This window comes from Alexandromys fortis, unplaced genomic scaffold (assembly GCF_014885135.2).
Source record: "Alexandromys fortis isolate MF-2015 unplaced genomic scaffold, M_Fortis_MF-2015_v1.1 scaffold_174, whole genome shotgun sequence".
Lineage (NCBI taxonomy): Eukaryota > Metazoa > Chordata > Mammalia > Rodentia > Cricetidae > Alexandromys > Alexandromys fortis.
Genome location: NW_026068063.1, coordinates 447355 through 463402, shown reverse-complemented (window position 1 = coordinate 463402; position 16048 = coordinate 447355). Strand labels below are relative to the sequence as shown.

At 49.1% G+C, this 16048-nt stretch overlaps 1 protein-coding gene across 5 annotated transcripts in view; it reads right to left on the bottom strand.

Moving 5' to 3' along the window:
- The window catches only part of Kazn (kazrin, periplakin interacting protein), an 892416-nt gene extending 877978 nt beyond the window's left edge, over positions 1-14438 (bottom strand). For 4 of the 5 annotated variants that reach the window (XM_050120356.1, XM_050120354.1, XM_050120350.1 and 1 more), the window contains exon 1: positions 13168-14438. Coding sequence is in view for 2 of the 5 variants with exons in the window: in XM_050120350.1 (XP_049976307.1) it covers positions 13168-13258 (91 nt within the window). In the remaining 3 variants the exon portion in view is untranslated. The remainder of the gene's footprint in view (positions 1-13167) is intronic. The other variant, XM_050120353.1, reaches the window with a different exon arrangement.
- Between the last annotated feature and the right edge of the window lie 1610 nt (positions 14439-16048).

Below are 16048 nucleotides of genomic sequence, written 5' to 3'. Positions count from 1 at the left end.
GGTCCCGAGTTCAACCCCCGAGAGCCCACATTTAAAAAATGAAACGGTACAATGGTGACACAGGCGAGGCAGATGGGGGGGGGCGTGGGGCTCACTGGCTAGTCCATGAGTCTAGTAGGTGAACTCCAGGCAGCAAGAGACTCTGTCTCAAAATCAGAGTAGATGATGCCAGAGGAACAAGTCATGTCAAGGTCTGGTTTCTGTGCATAGGTGCATAGCATACACATGTGTACCTGCACACACCAAAGCACATTCATAAACACACATTCATAAAGAGTCAGTTCAATCAAATAGCATCCCAGCCAATTCCACAGCTCAAGACTAGATACTGGGGTTATGAGGCTCTAGGATCAAGAGATTGTGCATCCATTGGGAATCTTAGACAAGGCACATTGCAGGGCTTAGGATGCATCCACATCTGCTCACTGGATCAGACAAGAAGAGACGGGTGCTGCAAGCCCGCCAACCCCATCCTCCTCACAAACCAAATCAGCCCAGGGCATCCTCATATTTTCTCTTTCATCTTCAAAACAACATTTTCTTTCTGTCCTCTCCAGTTTCCCAAGTCCTCAGCTGTAGTAAGGAGTTGGTTCCTGGCCACTTAGCCCCGAAATAACTGCACAGATACTGCATTAATTAAATCACTGCTTGTCCCTTTAGCTCTAGCTTCTTATTGGCTAACTCTTACATCTGAATTTAACCCATTTCTAGTGATCTGTGTATTGCCACATGGCTGTGGCTTACCGGGTAAAGATCTGTCCCACTTCAGCAGGCTCCATGGCTTCTCTCTGACCCTGCCTCTTTCCTCCAAGCATTCACTTTAAATGAAAAAGAACTAGATCTGTTCTTTTGCCCTATCACAGGCCAAGACAGTTTCTTTATTTATTAACCAATAAAAGAAACACATAGACAGAAGGACCTCCCACACCACTCAGCAACTGTGCCATGACTTCTGCTCTCAAGCTCTGCAACACAGGACCCCATTTCAGGCCTAGGTTCTTTATCACTTGAGAAGTTCATGGCCCTTAAAGTGAACCACAGTTCCTCTAATTTGTGCGTGTGCTCATATGTGCAGAGGTCAAAGGTCAATGTCATGTTTTCCTCATTCGCTCTCCACATTATTTCTTGAGACAGGATGTCTTTGTTTTCTTTCTATTGCTGTAATAAAACGCCATGATCAAAAGCAAGTTGGAGAAGAAAGGGTTTATTTCATCTCATGTATCCACACCACAGTCCATCATCAAAGAAAGCCAGGGCCAGAACTCAAGGCAGAAACCTGCAGGTGCAACTCAAGCAAAGACAGTGCAGGAATGCCACTTACTGGCTTGCTCCCCATGGCTTGCTCAGCTTGCTTCTTTATATATCTCAGATCATCTGCCCAGGAATGGCACCATCCACAGTGAGCTGGGCCCTCCCATATCAACCATCAATCAAGAAAATACCTCAAAGTCTTGCCTATAGACCAATTTGATGGGGGGGTCATTTTCCCATTGGGGTTTCCTCTTTCCAAACGACCCTAGCTTGTATCAAATTGACAAAAAACTGACCAGCAAATAGCAACCTGGATCTCACTGATTGTGTCTGGCTGGCTGGTCAGTAAGCCCCAGGAATCCTCCTGTCTCTGTCTCCCTAGATGGGGTTACAGACATGTACAAGTCATGCCCAACTTTTTATATGAGTGCCTGGGATCCAGACTCAGGTCCTCAAGTTTGCATGACAAACATTTAAGCAACTGAGCCATTTCCTGATCAGTCCCTAATTCCCAAGTCAACCAAAAGAACAGCTGTGGGGAACGGCTCCTCTCACACGGCATGGGGCTCATTTATCAGGGACACTTCACTGAGCAAAGCTCTGAAGGCCCCACTGGCCGCCTTCTGGCCCCGACGTGGCTCCACAGTTCTATTTCCAAAGGCCAGTGGCCACAAAGGAACTTTTGTTTGAATTGGGGACAACCAGGGTGGTACCACCACCTGACACAGTAGAGTTCTAATGACCGCTTAGCACTCAAGGGACCGAACTGCGGTAGCTGGAGCCTCCTTGGCTGGAGGCCTTGAGCCCAAAGTAATTTCAGATGCCTCAGCCAGCTTTGTGCAGGGGAGCATGCGGTTCCTCAAAGTCCCCCTAAAAGTCTCACAACCTTGCTCATCAGGCCCAAAGGAGAGGGGCTGTCCTTCAAGCTAGAGAAGGCAAGTGTCTTTTTCTGCTACAAGAACACATGTTAACGCCACTAGCTTTTTTAATAACCCCAGTTACTGACCTCCTGGAGAGAAATTGTGTCTCTGGCATGAAACAACATCCAAGAACTCTGTAACAGGAAGAAAAGCTGATTGGCTGCTAAAACCTGGTTGGAGTTTTCTTTAAATTGTTAAGTTTCTACAGGTCAGCTAGAAGCAAAGGCTGTCTTTGCCTGTCTTATATCCTTTCCTTAATTGACCCACACTGTGGTGTGTGTGTGTGTGTGTGTGTGTGTGTGTGTACATGTGAAGGCTAGAGGTCAGCCCCAGATATCATTCCTCAGAAACCATCTATCTTGTTTTCCAAGACCTGGTCACATCTCCCTGCCATGAACTTATTGATCTAGTTTAGTGAGCTCCAGGGATCCACCTGTCTTCATCTCCTCAGTGCTGGGATTACAAGCGTGTACCCCTGTATCAGTCCAGCTCCTTCTGCCCCCAGGCTGACCCAGGTTACTAACTTGCACATGGCATTGTTTTCTTTATACTGGGCATCGGCTCTAGTTTGGAAAGAGCACATCTCGTTCTTCTTATGAACAATAGACATATAGCCTCACTTGGTCTGGCCACACTGGTCATCATCCAAGTTCATGGGCAGTGCAGCTTAGAAAAGCTGTCCCCAAGCCATCAGAGATTATTGTCTTTTTTATTGTGTCTTTCTGAATAAGGGAAACTGCATGATGCCCGTCATCATCCTTCCAAGGCAATCTATGCACAAAGGTAACACTTCTCAGAAGACCCTTGATGGAGCCTTGCCGTTCCTCCTGTTGTCATTGGGCTGAGAGTACCAGGGAGTGGTCTTCTCTGTCATTCTTGGTCTCAGAGAATTTAGGTTCTAGAATCTACTCTACACAACTCCTGGCTCATCTCTTAGAGGCTGTTCACCTTCACGGAGCGGGGAGAGATTAGCCCACCAATCAATCAATCTCCAGGACTGCAGTGTGGAACACAAAGTATGCTTCCAGCCATGAAGAAACTTTGGGTATGTACTAGGTGGTGAGGATCCAAGAAATACCGCTGGCTCTAAAAACACTCGCAGTTAAGGTTTTAGCTACCAGCAGAAGGTGGCGGCACATCAAGAGACAGGAACCAATATCACACACATAAGCTATTTCCTCCCTCTGATCTCCTCTAGAGTTAAGGTGACCAAAAGCTGCTATCATGGCTCCAAGGCATTACCCAAGGACACTGGGTGCTTGGCTTTGCAAGGACTGCACAGTCTCTATTCCCCCTAAAGAACTACAAGACGCATGGCACAGCCTCTGACTCCGTTTGCTTGGCTGTCCCAGGACAGAATGTCCCAAACCCACTCAGCTCACAGCAAGAGTCAGCTCCAGGCTTGGTCCTGCTCTGGTCTTGGTGTTGTCCACTGGCACACAGTAAGTACCTGAGAAACTCGCAGGTGGATGTCCTGTGCAGCGTCTGGAGCAAAAGGGACAGCCAGCTTCAAGGTCTGTCACGAGCAGTCACATGGAGCTGCCATTGGTGAAATGGGAGAAAAAAAAGCCATGACCAGTCACACGCAAGAACCAGAGACACAGATGGGAGTGAACTCAGGCCAACAGAAAACAAGATAAAGCAGCGAGAGAAGCTTGGGCCCGTCCTGTGATATCACACTCTGGGTCTGACGAACTTAAGCAAAGCCCAGCTTTTCTGCCCTATAGGGATGGGGAAGAGTCACCTCCTGACAGCAGTCAGTACCTACACCTCAGTGTCCTCAGCCTCTAGCCCCTGGGAGGCAGTTCTGTTCAAGAGGTGAACATCCTCTCTCCAGCCTGGAGATCCTTTGGGATATCTTGTTTTCAGAGAACAGATATGATAGAAGAATGTGGAGAGGAAACAAAATCTACGTGCTATTTAGCAATACAGTGGACATCCTTGTACGCATAAAGATGAGTTCTCATAGCACAATCTTCCTGAGGCTAAAATATGCCCCATCAAAAGATACCCACATCCAGCTCACTGACATTTACCTGTTAACTCACCTGGTTAAGGATCTCTATGGATGGACTGATTTAAGAGTCTAGTTACAGGAAGATTTTCAGGGATCTTCAGGTACTATATGACACCCCACCTTCCTAAGACAGAGAGATCGCAAGAGAGGGAGCGATGTAACCATAGAAGCAGGGATGGGGTGCACACACTAAGGAGTACCAGCGGTCGCTAGGAACCAGAAGAGACAAGGAGCAGCTTTTTCCCAAGAGCTCAGGAGGAGGGGTACAGGCCTGCGGACACCCTGATTTCAGACTTCTGTCTTCCGAAATGGATGCGAATAAAAGTCTATTGCTTCAAGCCAACAGGTCTATGAAAGTTTGTTACAGCGGCAGAGGAAACAAATACACCCACAAGAATAAAGGGATGAAATATGGAATTGAAAGTCAGAGTCCCAGCTCAGGTGAACAGGCTGGTACTCGGTTCGGAGGCCTTGCTGACCTTGTTAAATGGTGCTTGAGTCTTACATTGCTGGGATAAAGAAGTCAGAACAGCTATGCACACACAAACACACACACACACACAGATACACAATTTCACCTTCAAAAATATAGAGGACTCAGCATACAAGCAAAAAAAGTACGAGAAAACTTGGGGTCTGGAGAGATGGCTCTTACAGAGGACCTGAGTTCAATTCCCAACACCCACATCAAGCACCTCACCACTGCCTGTAACTCCAGCTCCAGGAGTAAAAAAGCAAATCTGTTTTTAAATATGAGGAACCCTGTCTGTCTGTCTGTCTGGAGTACTACACGGAGAGGATGGGAATACTAGAAACAGGATATTCTCAAATTACTCATTGCCCTGACCTTCAAAATATAGGTTCAAATTTACAGTACTAGGAATCTGAGGAAATCCTGGAACTTAGTATTCACGATGATAATGGTATCTCTCAAGGTAAAGTATATCAAATAATGTATCAAGGGAAAGCCCCAAAACACAAATGCAAAATTAAAACTTACAAAGCACACAAGAGACCATCCTGAACAGGAGTCAAAGGCAGCAAGAGTTGCCCCCAAGAGCTCCAGACGTGGAGCGTGAAATTCCTTCATCAGATAGATGGTTCAGATCAATGGTTCTCAACCTGTGTGGTGTGATCCCGTCAGGGTTTGATTGACCCTTCTTTCACAGAAGCTGCCTACGACCATCAGAAAATACAGATGTTTACATTACTGCTCATAACAGTAGCAAAATTACAGTTATGAAGTAGCAACAAAAGTAATTACATGGTTGGGGGTCACCACAACATGAGAAAGTGTATTAATGAGTCACAGCATCAGTGAATTTGAGGACTACTGGTTTAAATGGTCAAGCAAATTAAAGATAAGAACCAGAGAGACAAGAGATTACCATACAATATAAAAGAGTATCTGGGAGATTTGAAAGCTACCCACACATAACCTCTGGAGGTTGAGAAAAAGACATTTAAATAAAAATCAGATCGTCTGAAGTTGGCTGTAGATTAAACGCAGCCAGAGAGAAAATTAATGAAGCGGGATATTGTTTTTAAGTTGTTTTACAGAGGCGGGGATGGGAAGTATGACAGAGTTCAGACTGAAAAGTCCTGTGCAGATGAGGAGTGTATAAAAGGAGGATGGAAAGAAGGGAGGGAGACCTTATTCAAAGAAATAAACCTGCTGAAGCTGGTGGGGGCACATGCCTGCAAACCCAGCCCTTGCGTGGCCGAGACCAGGGGTCTTGAGTTCAGCTCCAGGCTTAGGTGCATAGTGAGACCTTATTAAAAGAGAAGGAAAAACAAGGGAAGGAAGAGGAGAGGGGAGGGGAGGGGGTAGAAAGAGTGGGAAAGGGATGGAATGGAAGAAAAGAGAAGAGAAGGAACAAAGGGGGAGGGGAAGGAGGAAACAAGAGAAGGGGAGGGAGGAAAGGAAAAGGGGGGGGGAGACTGCACCGTCTTCAGACCCGAGGCACAAATCCTCAGATCTGAACAGTTATGCCCCAAATAGAATAAATAAAATTAGATCCACTCTGAGGCATGTTATAGTAAAACCACAGAGCCTGCAGGACAAATAAAGGCACATGCTTGGAAAAGGCAGGCTACCTACAGAGAAATGACCCCAGGATGGCCCTGGCCGACAGTGATAACAGGAAGCTGGGAACAGAAGCATGGCAGCCCTACAATGTGGAGAGAAAATAGCTCAACGCAGAAAGCAGAGTCCAGTTATTCTTGTTCAGTGGCTATGACCAAAATTAAATCAGAAGAGTCCACAGTCCAGCTGTGTGTCTCTCCCAAGGCTGCTCTTGGCCTCCATCAGGCCTGGCTCCAACCATCTGTGATAATCTCAGCACTGGTTGACCTGACCGCTAAACCCAATTCCACAATCTTGGGTATTCTCAGACAGACAGAAGTGGTGTGTCTTAGGAGAGGAAAGAAGGTTCTGGTCCTGAGCACCTCCAATTTCCTCCTTCCCTTCTCCCTGTCCCAGTACTTCTTCGGTATGGTTCCCCCATACTCACGAGGGTATGACCCAACTTCTAGAATCCCAGGGCACCTTCCGGCCCTGACTCCTTGCCTCCCTGCATCTAGTCCATGGGCAGTCACATCCCCCATGCCTCTACCCAGGGAACTGCTTGACTAAATGCATAGATCTAGCTGAAGACCTGCTTCTGTCTCCTTGGTGGGCATCTGGCTCTAGCGTAGACATCGAAAGGATACCCCATATAGCTCAGCTGACCCAGAGTCAGGAGCTCTCCCTGCTGTCTGGAGTCCTGTGGTTTCTAAGGCTCTGACAGGGCCGAGGTCAAGCAGAGACTCCAGAGATCCAGTATAGACGGTCCTTCTGAGACTCACTTCTCACCCCATGTTCAAGATCAAGACTTCTGACTTGTTCTAGCCTCATGGAGCACATCCTCCCACTGTCTTCCCTGAACCATGTCATTTCTGTTGTCCCCTAGATTAGCAGAGACTGGCGGCCCAGCTTCCCCCTGGCTTCTCTTCACTCTCCTCCTCAACCCAGTCTTCTCGTCAAGCATCTTGCTGTGTCCTTACCACGGTTTTCTGAGAATGACTTCAGAAGATCAAAGGCAAGAATTCAAGGTTCCGAAAATCCCAGATTGCATATGGATCCCTGCTTGGTGGCTCAGCAGCCGTCTTGGCTTCGGCTTTGTTCTCGGATGGAAACCCACTGGCGTGATCTTCACGTTAGTGACTCAGACCCAGGTTCCCCCCTGGACACGCTGCATTACTTCATGAGGGTTAAAAGGAAGGCTGTGCACAGGCCTTGAGGAAGACAGGGGTACAAAAGATGGGGGAAATGTGTGTCCCTTTGCAGTCAAAGCCTAGACACTGTGTCTGTTCTGTCTAGCTCCTGCCTTGCAGGCTCACGACAATGGACAGGCATGGAATGGATTCAAAAGAAAGACATAGCCACAGACTGTACTAAAACCTGGGGTAGGCAGCTCACCAGGTCTGAATGCCCCTGCTGTGAGAGGTGGGGGACAAAAGGGGTGGACGGAATCCCAGTGCCACCTTGGGACAGAATTTTCACAGTGGTTAGAGCCTCACTTTGACAATCTCCCCTACCTTAAATGGTGACCCCTTCAAGCCCCCTAATAACACTTACTGCTTGGCCGGTTGCCCTTGGTCATAGGGGAGCCCTCCTCACTCCCATTTTGCCTATCAATTCCCAAGTTAGGTTGAGTTTCACTCCAAAACCAGTCTCATTTCTAGGCACATGGTTGGGGGACTGTTTTCCCTCTAGTCTGTGAAAACTGCAACCACTCTTGTTTCCTTTGGGAAGAACTTTGGGGTGCTCGTCTGGCTGAGAGCTTTGCCCGTACTGACGCTGTTGCCTGGGTAAAGTTTGGAAACACAGGCAAAGCAAAGCAAACCTAATTTTAGGAACTACATCAGACAACGGGCCACACTGGGTCCATTAAAACAGTTCCTGCGAAAGGGATCAGCTAACCACATCCAAAGGAGAGATCGATGGGGAGCCACGCCTACCAGAGAAGGCACCTTCTGGGCCCCACTCCTCAGGGGACTTCCAGCATTAAGGAGGCTGAACCCCAAGAAAGAAACTCGTAGTCACCCACTTAATCCTTTTTTCAAAGATGAAGCCAAGGATGGTGTTGATGCCCGACTTTCCCCAACATGGACATTCTTCTTATTTTTCTGCCATACCCATCACTATTTGGCCAAATCTAGACCTTTCCCCTTGCCCTAGACTGTTGCCATCAGAAACAAAGTGTAGGCTGAGCATGGTGGCACAAACCTGCAATCCAGTCACATGGAAAGTGGAGAGAGGAGGATCAAGGGTTCAAGGTCAGCATCAGTCACAGAGTCTGAACTCAGCCTGGCTTCTATGAGATCCCTTCTCAAAGAAACCAAAAGTGAGGAGATAGCAAAGCCAATATAGTGCTCACCACATGAGCACAAGGAGCTGGGTTGAATCTCCACAACCAATGTGAAAGTCCTACACACGGTGCTGCGTGCTTATAAACTCAGTGTTGGGAGGCACAGCTAGGCGAATTCCAGGAGTTCACTGACAGTCTGGCCTACTCTAGCATCTGTGATCTCTAGATAAGTGAGTGTCTCTGTCTCAAAATCAAGGTAGATAGACCCTGAATAAGAATGTACACAGGTACATACACCTGTACACACACATACACACACACACACACACACACACACACACACACACACACACACAGAGCGGGAGTGGGGAGGTCAAGAGTCCTCAGTAAAAACACCCAAACACAGAGTCAGAGGCATGTCTGGTCACACACTCTACAGGTCAGTGACCAGACACACAAGAGGCCAACAGCTCAGCCACACCAAATGAAGAAGACACTTGTCTGTCTGTCCCATCAGACTTCCCCCAGCATCCTCGGTGCAATGTTAAAGAGCAACCAGAACGCAGACTGATGCTGGGTAATGATAGCCCACGTCCGATGGGAGTGAAGCCTTCTGCTCCCACCCGGAGGAGGCCAGGCAGGAAGGAGGGAACTTCCACCTACCACAGCTGAGTAGACATGTTAACCTCTCACCTACTGTAAGAGGCTCAGAGGAAACAGGAAAAGAACATCCCTGTGTTAGGAGTTAGACATAATTGTCACACACACACACACACATACACACACACACACAACAAATCTAGCACCTTCGTGGGGTCAGGCATCAGGAGTGAGATGAAGGACCATGGTGAGGGGCAAAGGTACACAACAGCATCAAGCCCCCCGCCCAAAGGTCCCCTTTACATCTTTGGCAAGACCTGACACAGTTGCAAGAATCTGCAGAAATGGGGGTTTATCTCTTTTGGTTCATATGGCTCTAGAGATGGAATCCTGGTCCCTGCAGGTGGGAGGCAAACACCCCCACTGAACTGCATCTCTAGCCCTTTGACATGGCCATTTTGAGCATTTGATCTAGAATGAGGCTAACAGAGGTTTAAGTGCAAACTCATCTAATATCCAAACCTTAACTATTGACTGGGAAATAGGCTGTGAAGATGGGGCTCTAGCTCAGGGACTATGGACCTGGGCACATGTCTATATTTTCACGACAGCCTCCGCATCCATAAGACTGTTTCCTAAACCAACAGTGTGATAATGGGCAGGTGCAGAGGGTGTGAGGGAACAAAGGTAGCCTGCAACATCAAAGGTTTCCACAAGGAAGCACCAGTCAGAACCAAGCTCCCAGGCCTGAGCAGGGTCTATGCCACTCTGTACATCTGTTGCTCTACAGCCAGTGTCACAAGCTAGAGTCATCTGGAAAGAGGGAACCTCAACTGGGAGAATGCCTCCATAAGATTGGACCACGGGTCCAATAAAAAAGCCTGCAAGGCATTTTCTTAGTGATTGAGGAGGGAGGGCCCAGCCCATGGTGGTCCTGGGTTCTATAAAAAAGCAAGCTGAGCAAGCCAGGAGGAACAAGTTAGTGAGCAGAATTCCTCTGTGGCCTCTGCATCAGCTCCTGCCTCCAGGTTCCATCCCTACTTGAGTTCCTGTCCCAGTTTCTTTCAGTCATGAACCATGGGTGTGGACGAGTAAGGCAAATAAATCCTCCCCTCCCCAGGTTGCTTTTGGTCATAGTGTTTCATCACAGCAACAGTAACCCTGACTAAGACAGCAAGAGTCAGCAAAGTGCTTTTCTATGAAGAACCGGACAGTATTTTCAGTGGTAAAGACCACATGGTCTTGGCCACAGCTATTCAGCTCTACCACTGTAGCACAGAAGCAGCATGTACAGTATTTGAATGGGTATGACTGTGTGTCAATAAAACTTTGTTTACCAAAGGAAGTGTGGAGGGACAGATTTGGCCCCAGAGGTGCTGTATGCCAGTGTTTGCTCTAGAGTTTTGGAGTTTATAAAGTTTATACAGCTAGCAACTACTGAACTGGAACTAAATGAATAAGAAGTCTATGTTCTTTCTACAAGCAAGCCTACCTTCATATAACTACTGGGGTTCACTGGGTCAGGATTATATGGGTCTCACTCAGGCCCAGTTTCACCTCTGCAGCCAGAAATCTACCCCCGTATCCAAACTCCTTCATGTCCACACACACACACACACACACACACATGCACACACATATGTACAGGCACACACACACCCATGTGCACACACACACACTCATGTGCACACACACTCACGTGCACACACACACACACACACACACCATATCCTATTATAGATCCTTACTACTTCACTCCAAGATCCAACTTCTTCCCCTAAGCCTGACATGAGTTACTTATGGTTGTCAACAATTAGCCAGCATCACCATCAGGGACACATCTTTTTGAGGTTACCATCAGGGGCTTTAAGAATGACTCCAAAGATTTCCTTTCCAAATGGCGTGGCTGTGAACCTGCAGGCTATCCTTGAGTGTTTCCTTTGCCTGTGGGAATTGGTTAGGTTTTTTTTTTCTTTTATTATGGAAAATAGTTTTCATCAAATAGAAGGAGGGTGGCCAGGAAATTGGCATAGTTAAGAAACCAGAGTGTCTCATTTCCTCAGCATAACTTATGTCTACTGCCAGCCAGACCAGCATCCCCTGAGCCAGGGCAATGCCTCCCCCTGTAGATACTGCAGGTCTTGGCACCATGGCTAGCGCACGGGGAACGACTCAAGAATACATGGGGCTGACAGCTGCTGTTCCCTGGGGAACAGCCATGACTAACCCAGCTGCCAAGCTACGGAGCCGGCAAGTCGTTCGAACAGACGTTCACGTTCTCTTTTATGATACTGACTACAAATGGCTGGAGAGAAGTCAGGGCTTCTCTTTATCCCTTCCACCTCCTAATTTAGTGAGCTTCTTTGACCACAGGCTAACGATTCCTTCCTGTGTTCTTTCCGGGAGAGAGTCCTCCCTAGAGAGGACTAGCCACTGTTATTTTATCTTGCAGCGCTCTCTCGACATAAGGAGGTGGCGAGTTTGGGTGGTGTTTTATTTCTCTTTATTTTTTTTATTTTTTTTGGTTTCACAAAGGAGACTGGGGATTTCATGGCCTGATTTAGGTCAGGGTGCCTGAGAAGGAGGGAAGATAAAGCCACAGGGGACCCAGGCACTTTAGAAATCTAATCAGCCTTACCCCAGCAACCTCAGAGAAGAAGCAGGACAAGTCTCAGCCCTCCTGGGCGGAAATCGCCTTCCTAGATAAAATATTCCACAGACAGATGGAGGAATGGGAGTTTCTCAATCTCTGCCGTAGGGCAGACAGGAATGTTCAGCATTTCTATTTCCTCCCACGGAGTTCACTGAGCCCTCTCTGCAGAGCCAGAAGTCCACGCAAACCTATACAACAGTGCCCACCATGGACTAACTTATTTCACCTTTGCAATGACCTCCTACAGATGAGGAGACTGGGCACAGGGATGCTAGGGATCTTGTCTGAGGACAAGCAACTTACAACTTATAAAAGCAAAGCTGGGACTCCAACCTCAGTCGTCCAGCTCGGAGCCCTCACAGGCCACAAGTTGCTTCTCTCTGCATCCTGTCTTGGAAACGAGCAGGACTTTGACATCTCTCCCAAGCAGTACTCCTGAGAGCACAGAGCCCTCGGTCTGGGCGGAACAGGAAAGCCTGAGTCTAGTTGTTAGTTTTTGTACCTAGAGTGATATATCCCAGAGATGGAGGAAGGGTCTGCCATCCCAAGGTCTTGGGATCACCCATGAAAGTGTCCACGTGACTTAGCCCGACTCCTAAGACAGTGGTCTTCCCAACATCTTCCCAAGACGCAAAGCAAAATACACAAATACACTTCAAACTCAGTTCTTTCCTCAATAGGAAAGAACTCAAAATATAAACAAATAGAAGCAGAGGAACAAGCACACGAGTTCTGATGTCGCACCTTAAGTATCATTTGTGGGCTCCCGCTCAGGGACCGTTCCCACAGAGCCATCTACCCGTGCCTGACCTGAATTTGTGACCAATGCACACCTTAACAAGGTGGCTGGCATAGCTTGTGACTTCAGAGATGGCAACTCTCCCCTTCTTCTTAAAACACCAGACAGACCTATGGGCAAAGGCAGCCCGAGAGATCCCCTAGCGGAGTCAGGCGCCAGAGAAGATGCGATGTGGGCATTGAAGCCACTCCAACAGAGCCTCAGGCATGGCTGCTGCAGCACTTGGGATCAGAGGCAAGGGACAGGAAGGCAACTCGTCCAGGACTGACTGACAGTTGTCCCCAAAAGGTGGGTGCCCTCAGCGCTCTACCTTATCTCTCCGGGCACTGCTCCCCTCCAACAGCTGGCCAGAGAAAACAAACAAAAAGAGAAACGGGGACTCTGGCTCATTGTGCCCCAGGGGTAGCTTCAAGTCTCAGAGTCAGGCCTAAAAAGTTAACCACTTAAAGTGACAAGTGTCAGCTATCACACCTCAAGTTAGTCTCACTCAGAATAACATGGAGAAAGATCAGACAGCTGTACTAACAGACCTCCACTACCAGAAGACTGCTTCCCATCCTCTGGCCACATCCTACCTGCTTCCATCAGCTGGCATTGCTGGCCGAAGACACGGGAGAAGGTTACCCGGCCCGTGGGGGAACTGGACGCTGTCAGCACGGTCTCCATGGCCGTAGATCCTTGCTGTTGGTCTTGTGGCTGTGATGGATGCTTGGTGTCCCAGCAGCAGGATTTATCACAATCCCAAGAGCAGTAGCAGATTTGGGGCCACTTGTCCCCTTCAAAAACAATGTCCCCACCTCCAAAGTTTGCAAGGCGTCTTGCCCTCAGCCCTCTGCTCTGTTTCTTGCAGTTTTTTCTCAAACCCCAGCTAGGTGAGAAATGGTGATAGCCTGAAGGTTCTGCAAGCCTGGGGAGCTGCAAGCCTTAGCTGTAGAGCCCAATCTAAGGTGCCCCGACTAGAGTTCCTTCCTCTGTTCAGAAAAGGTGCCTGGATATGGATGGGCCTCTCCTGTGACTCCAGAAGAGACAAATTGCTGCTCAGCCCTGGGCCACGCTGGCTAAAGAGGGCTCCAGTTCGGCTGCGTCCCAGCAACCAGTTACAAGCAAAACGCTGCCCAGGCTCCCTGGGGAGCTGGCCTCACAGGCGGCAGTCCTGGGCTCCTGAGTGCTGACTAGATCTCCGCGGCTCCAGGGTCTTCTGGGTCCCAGGGACCGCTGCAGCCTGGGAAGATAGCAAGAGGTGTGCGCTGCAGCTTGAGCGGGCGCTCTGCAGCTGGGGGCCACCGTCGTCGCTGGCTCATCCTTCACTTCCCCAGATGCCTTTGCCGTTCAGTTCTCCGCAACCTGGCCTGGCAGTGGGATGCCGCGGAACAACACATGCTGACAGAGCTCCTGCTGCATGCGACTTACTGCAGCGGGTGTCCCTAGCCCGCTTTGCTACCCCCTTTCCGTGATGCAAAACGGGCTGTTGCTTGGAGAGCTCCTGAATGTGGAGGGGAAGTGCTAACTCAGCCCAGCAGGCTCCAGGGCTGGAGTAACCTCTTCATGTCCACAGCCCAGGAAGCGCCAGACCTGGGACACCAGACTGCTGGCGATGGAATGCATAGATCCATGAGAGGAGACCTGAGACATGCCATCCATTCCAAGGACCCCGGAGGGAGAGAGCAGAAAGAGGGGTGCCTCTCAGACACCCGAAGTCTTCCTGGGCTAGGAGCGGAATGTTCAGCCCCACTACTCCAAACAGACGGGCAGTTTGGAAAGAGGGGTGGGGAGAGGGAGAATACCTTTTACAGGATCACAACCACCACCTGGGTGGGCACTGGGTCTTAAAGTTGCCATCCGGTCGACCGACCACAAAATGTTTTTAAAGACACTGCACCCACCTCACTCTGATAATTCAGTCAACTCCAGCACTGCTGGGATTGGCGCTGGCAGTCACCTGGTAGGGCGGAGCCAGGAGCACCTGGAGCGGAGAGGAGCTGCCCCCACCCCCACCCTACCCCTGCCCGCGCAGTCATCTCTACACGAGTCTCTGTTTTCTCCCAGAGAGAGTCAAAGCCTCTCTGGAATGAAAAGTGCAGCTGCTTTTGTATGCACAGGCCCTCTGACGGGAAGGAGCCTTTCCCATGTCAGCCCTTGGTTGGCAAAGGTGACATAGCTAGGTGTTCGGGGTAACCTGGGAGCCAGAGGAAGCAATGAAATGCGAATAGCCCAGATGAAGTCTGATTTCATGCCCGTGCCATTTTCTGTTTGTTGGTTTGGTTTTTGAGACAGGGTCTCACCGTGTAGAGCAGGCTGGCCTCTGCCTGCTGAGTGCCGGAGTAAAGGGGGGGCCCCACCACGCCCAGCCTCGTCTTCAGGGGTCTTAAACGATTGAGCGCCTCTTTTCCCGTTACAGACGAGGCTCTCTTTCGCATTCTGAAATCATAGGACAACAGAGCTCGCTCTCTGTGACAGTGAGGGAGAGAGAGGGTCTGAGACAGCCACAGGCTGGGGTCAGAGGAAGAGTTAGACTTTTGGTAGGAGGGGGAAGGGACCACTTTCCGGGGACTAGAGTAACCATGGTGCTGTCTAGTACTCAAAGACATCAGGCTGTGCACTGCCCAGCTGGATAAATGGAGGCGTGTGAGTAATTACCAGGGTAAGCCACGTGAGCCAGGACGCGTGGGTCTGCACGAGAGCTTCCCTAGCTGCGTGGCTCTTCCATACCTAGGCATGGGATTTCACTACCCAAACATACATACAAATTCTAGCTCATGGAATGCTTCCAGGTACCGCAGAGTATCTGTGCTAGTTTGTTTTGGACTAATCCTGTGAAATGAATATTACCACACTCCCATGTCTTTGACAGTAATTGCTCTTGGCACAGAGGAGCTGGGAAGTCCAACAGGTGTCATCCACGGGAGTTCATGGTTTTGCTTTGATCTTTCTTAATTACTAAACACCCCCCCCCCCCAGCACTTACTGGAAAGTGCTCAGGCCCCTCTCAGCAAAGTTCCTGTTTAAGCTCCTGTCCATTCTTGTCCTGTTCTGATCCTGGCTTTTTCCCTGATTTACAAGAGTTCCCTTGTGACTGCAGCACATTAAACACTTATCCCTGGGCTTTGTCAATGTCTTCTCGCTGCATGTCATCCTACCTGCAGGTTTTTGCCGCCGGTATCCATTAGCGAGAAACAAGTGTGGACAGACTCACTGAGAGTTTTGGATTTACAGTCCAAAGACGTTCTTCTTTACACCCGGGTCACAGAGCTAGCCAATTTTGCAGTTTTACCTCTCGTACTGTGATGGTCAGTTTTAGCTTTCATCTCAGCAAAATCTAGAAACGCCCTGCATGAGAGTCTCCCCGCAGGGCTGCCTAGATTGGGTTGGCCTTGTGGGGGTGTCTATGGGAAATTATCTTGATCACATCGACTGAGGTGAGAAGATCCCAGCCACACCATGGGTGGCGCCATTCCC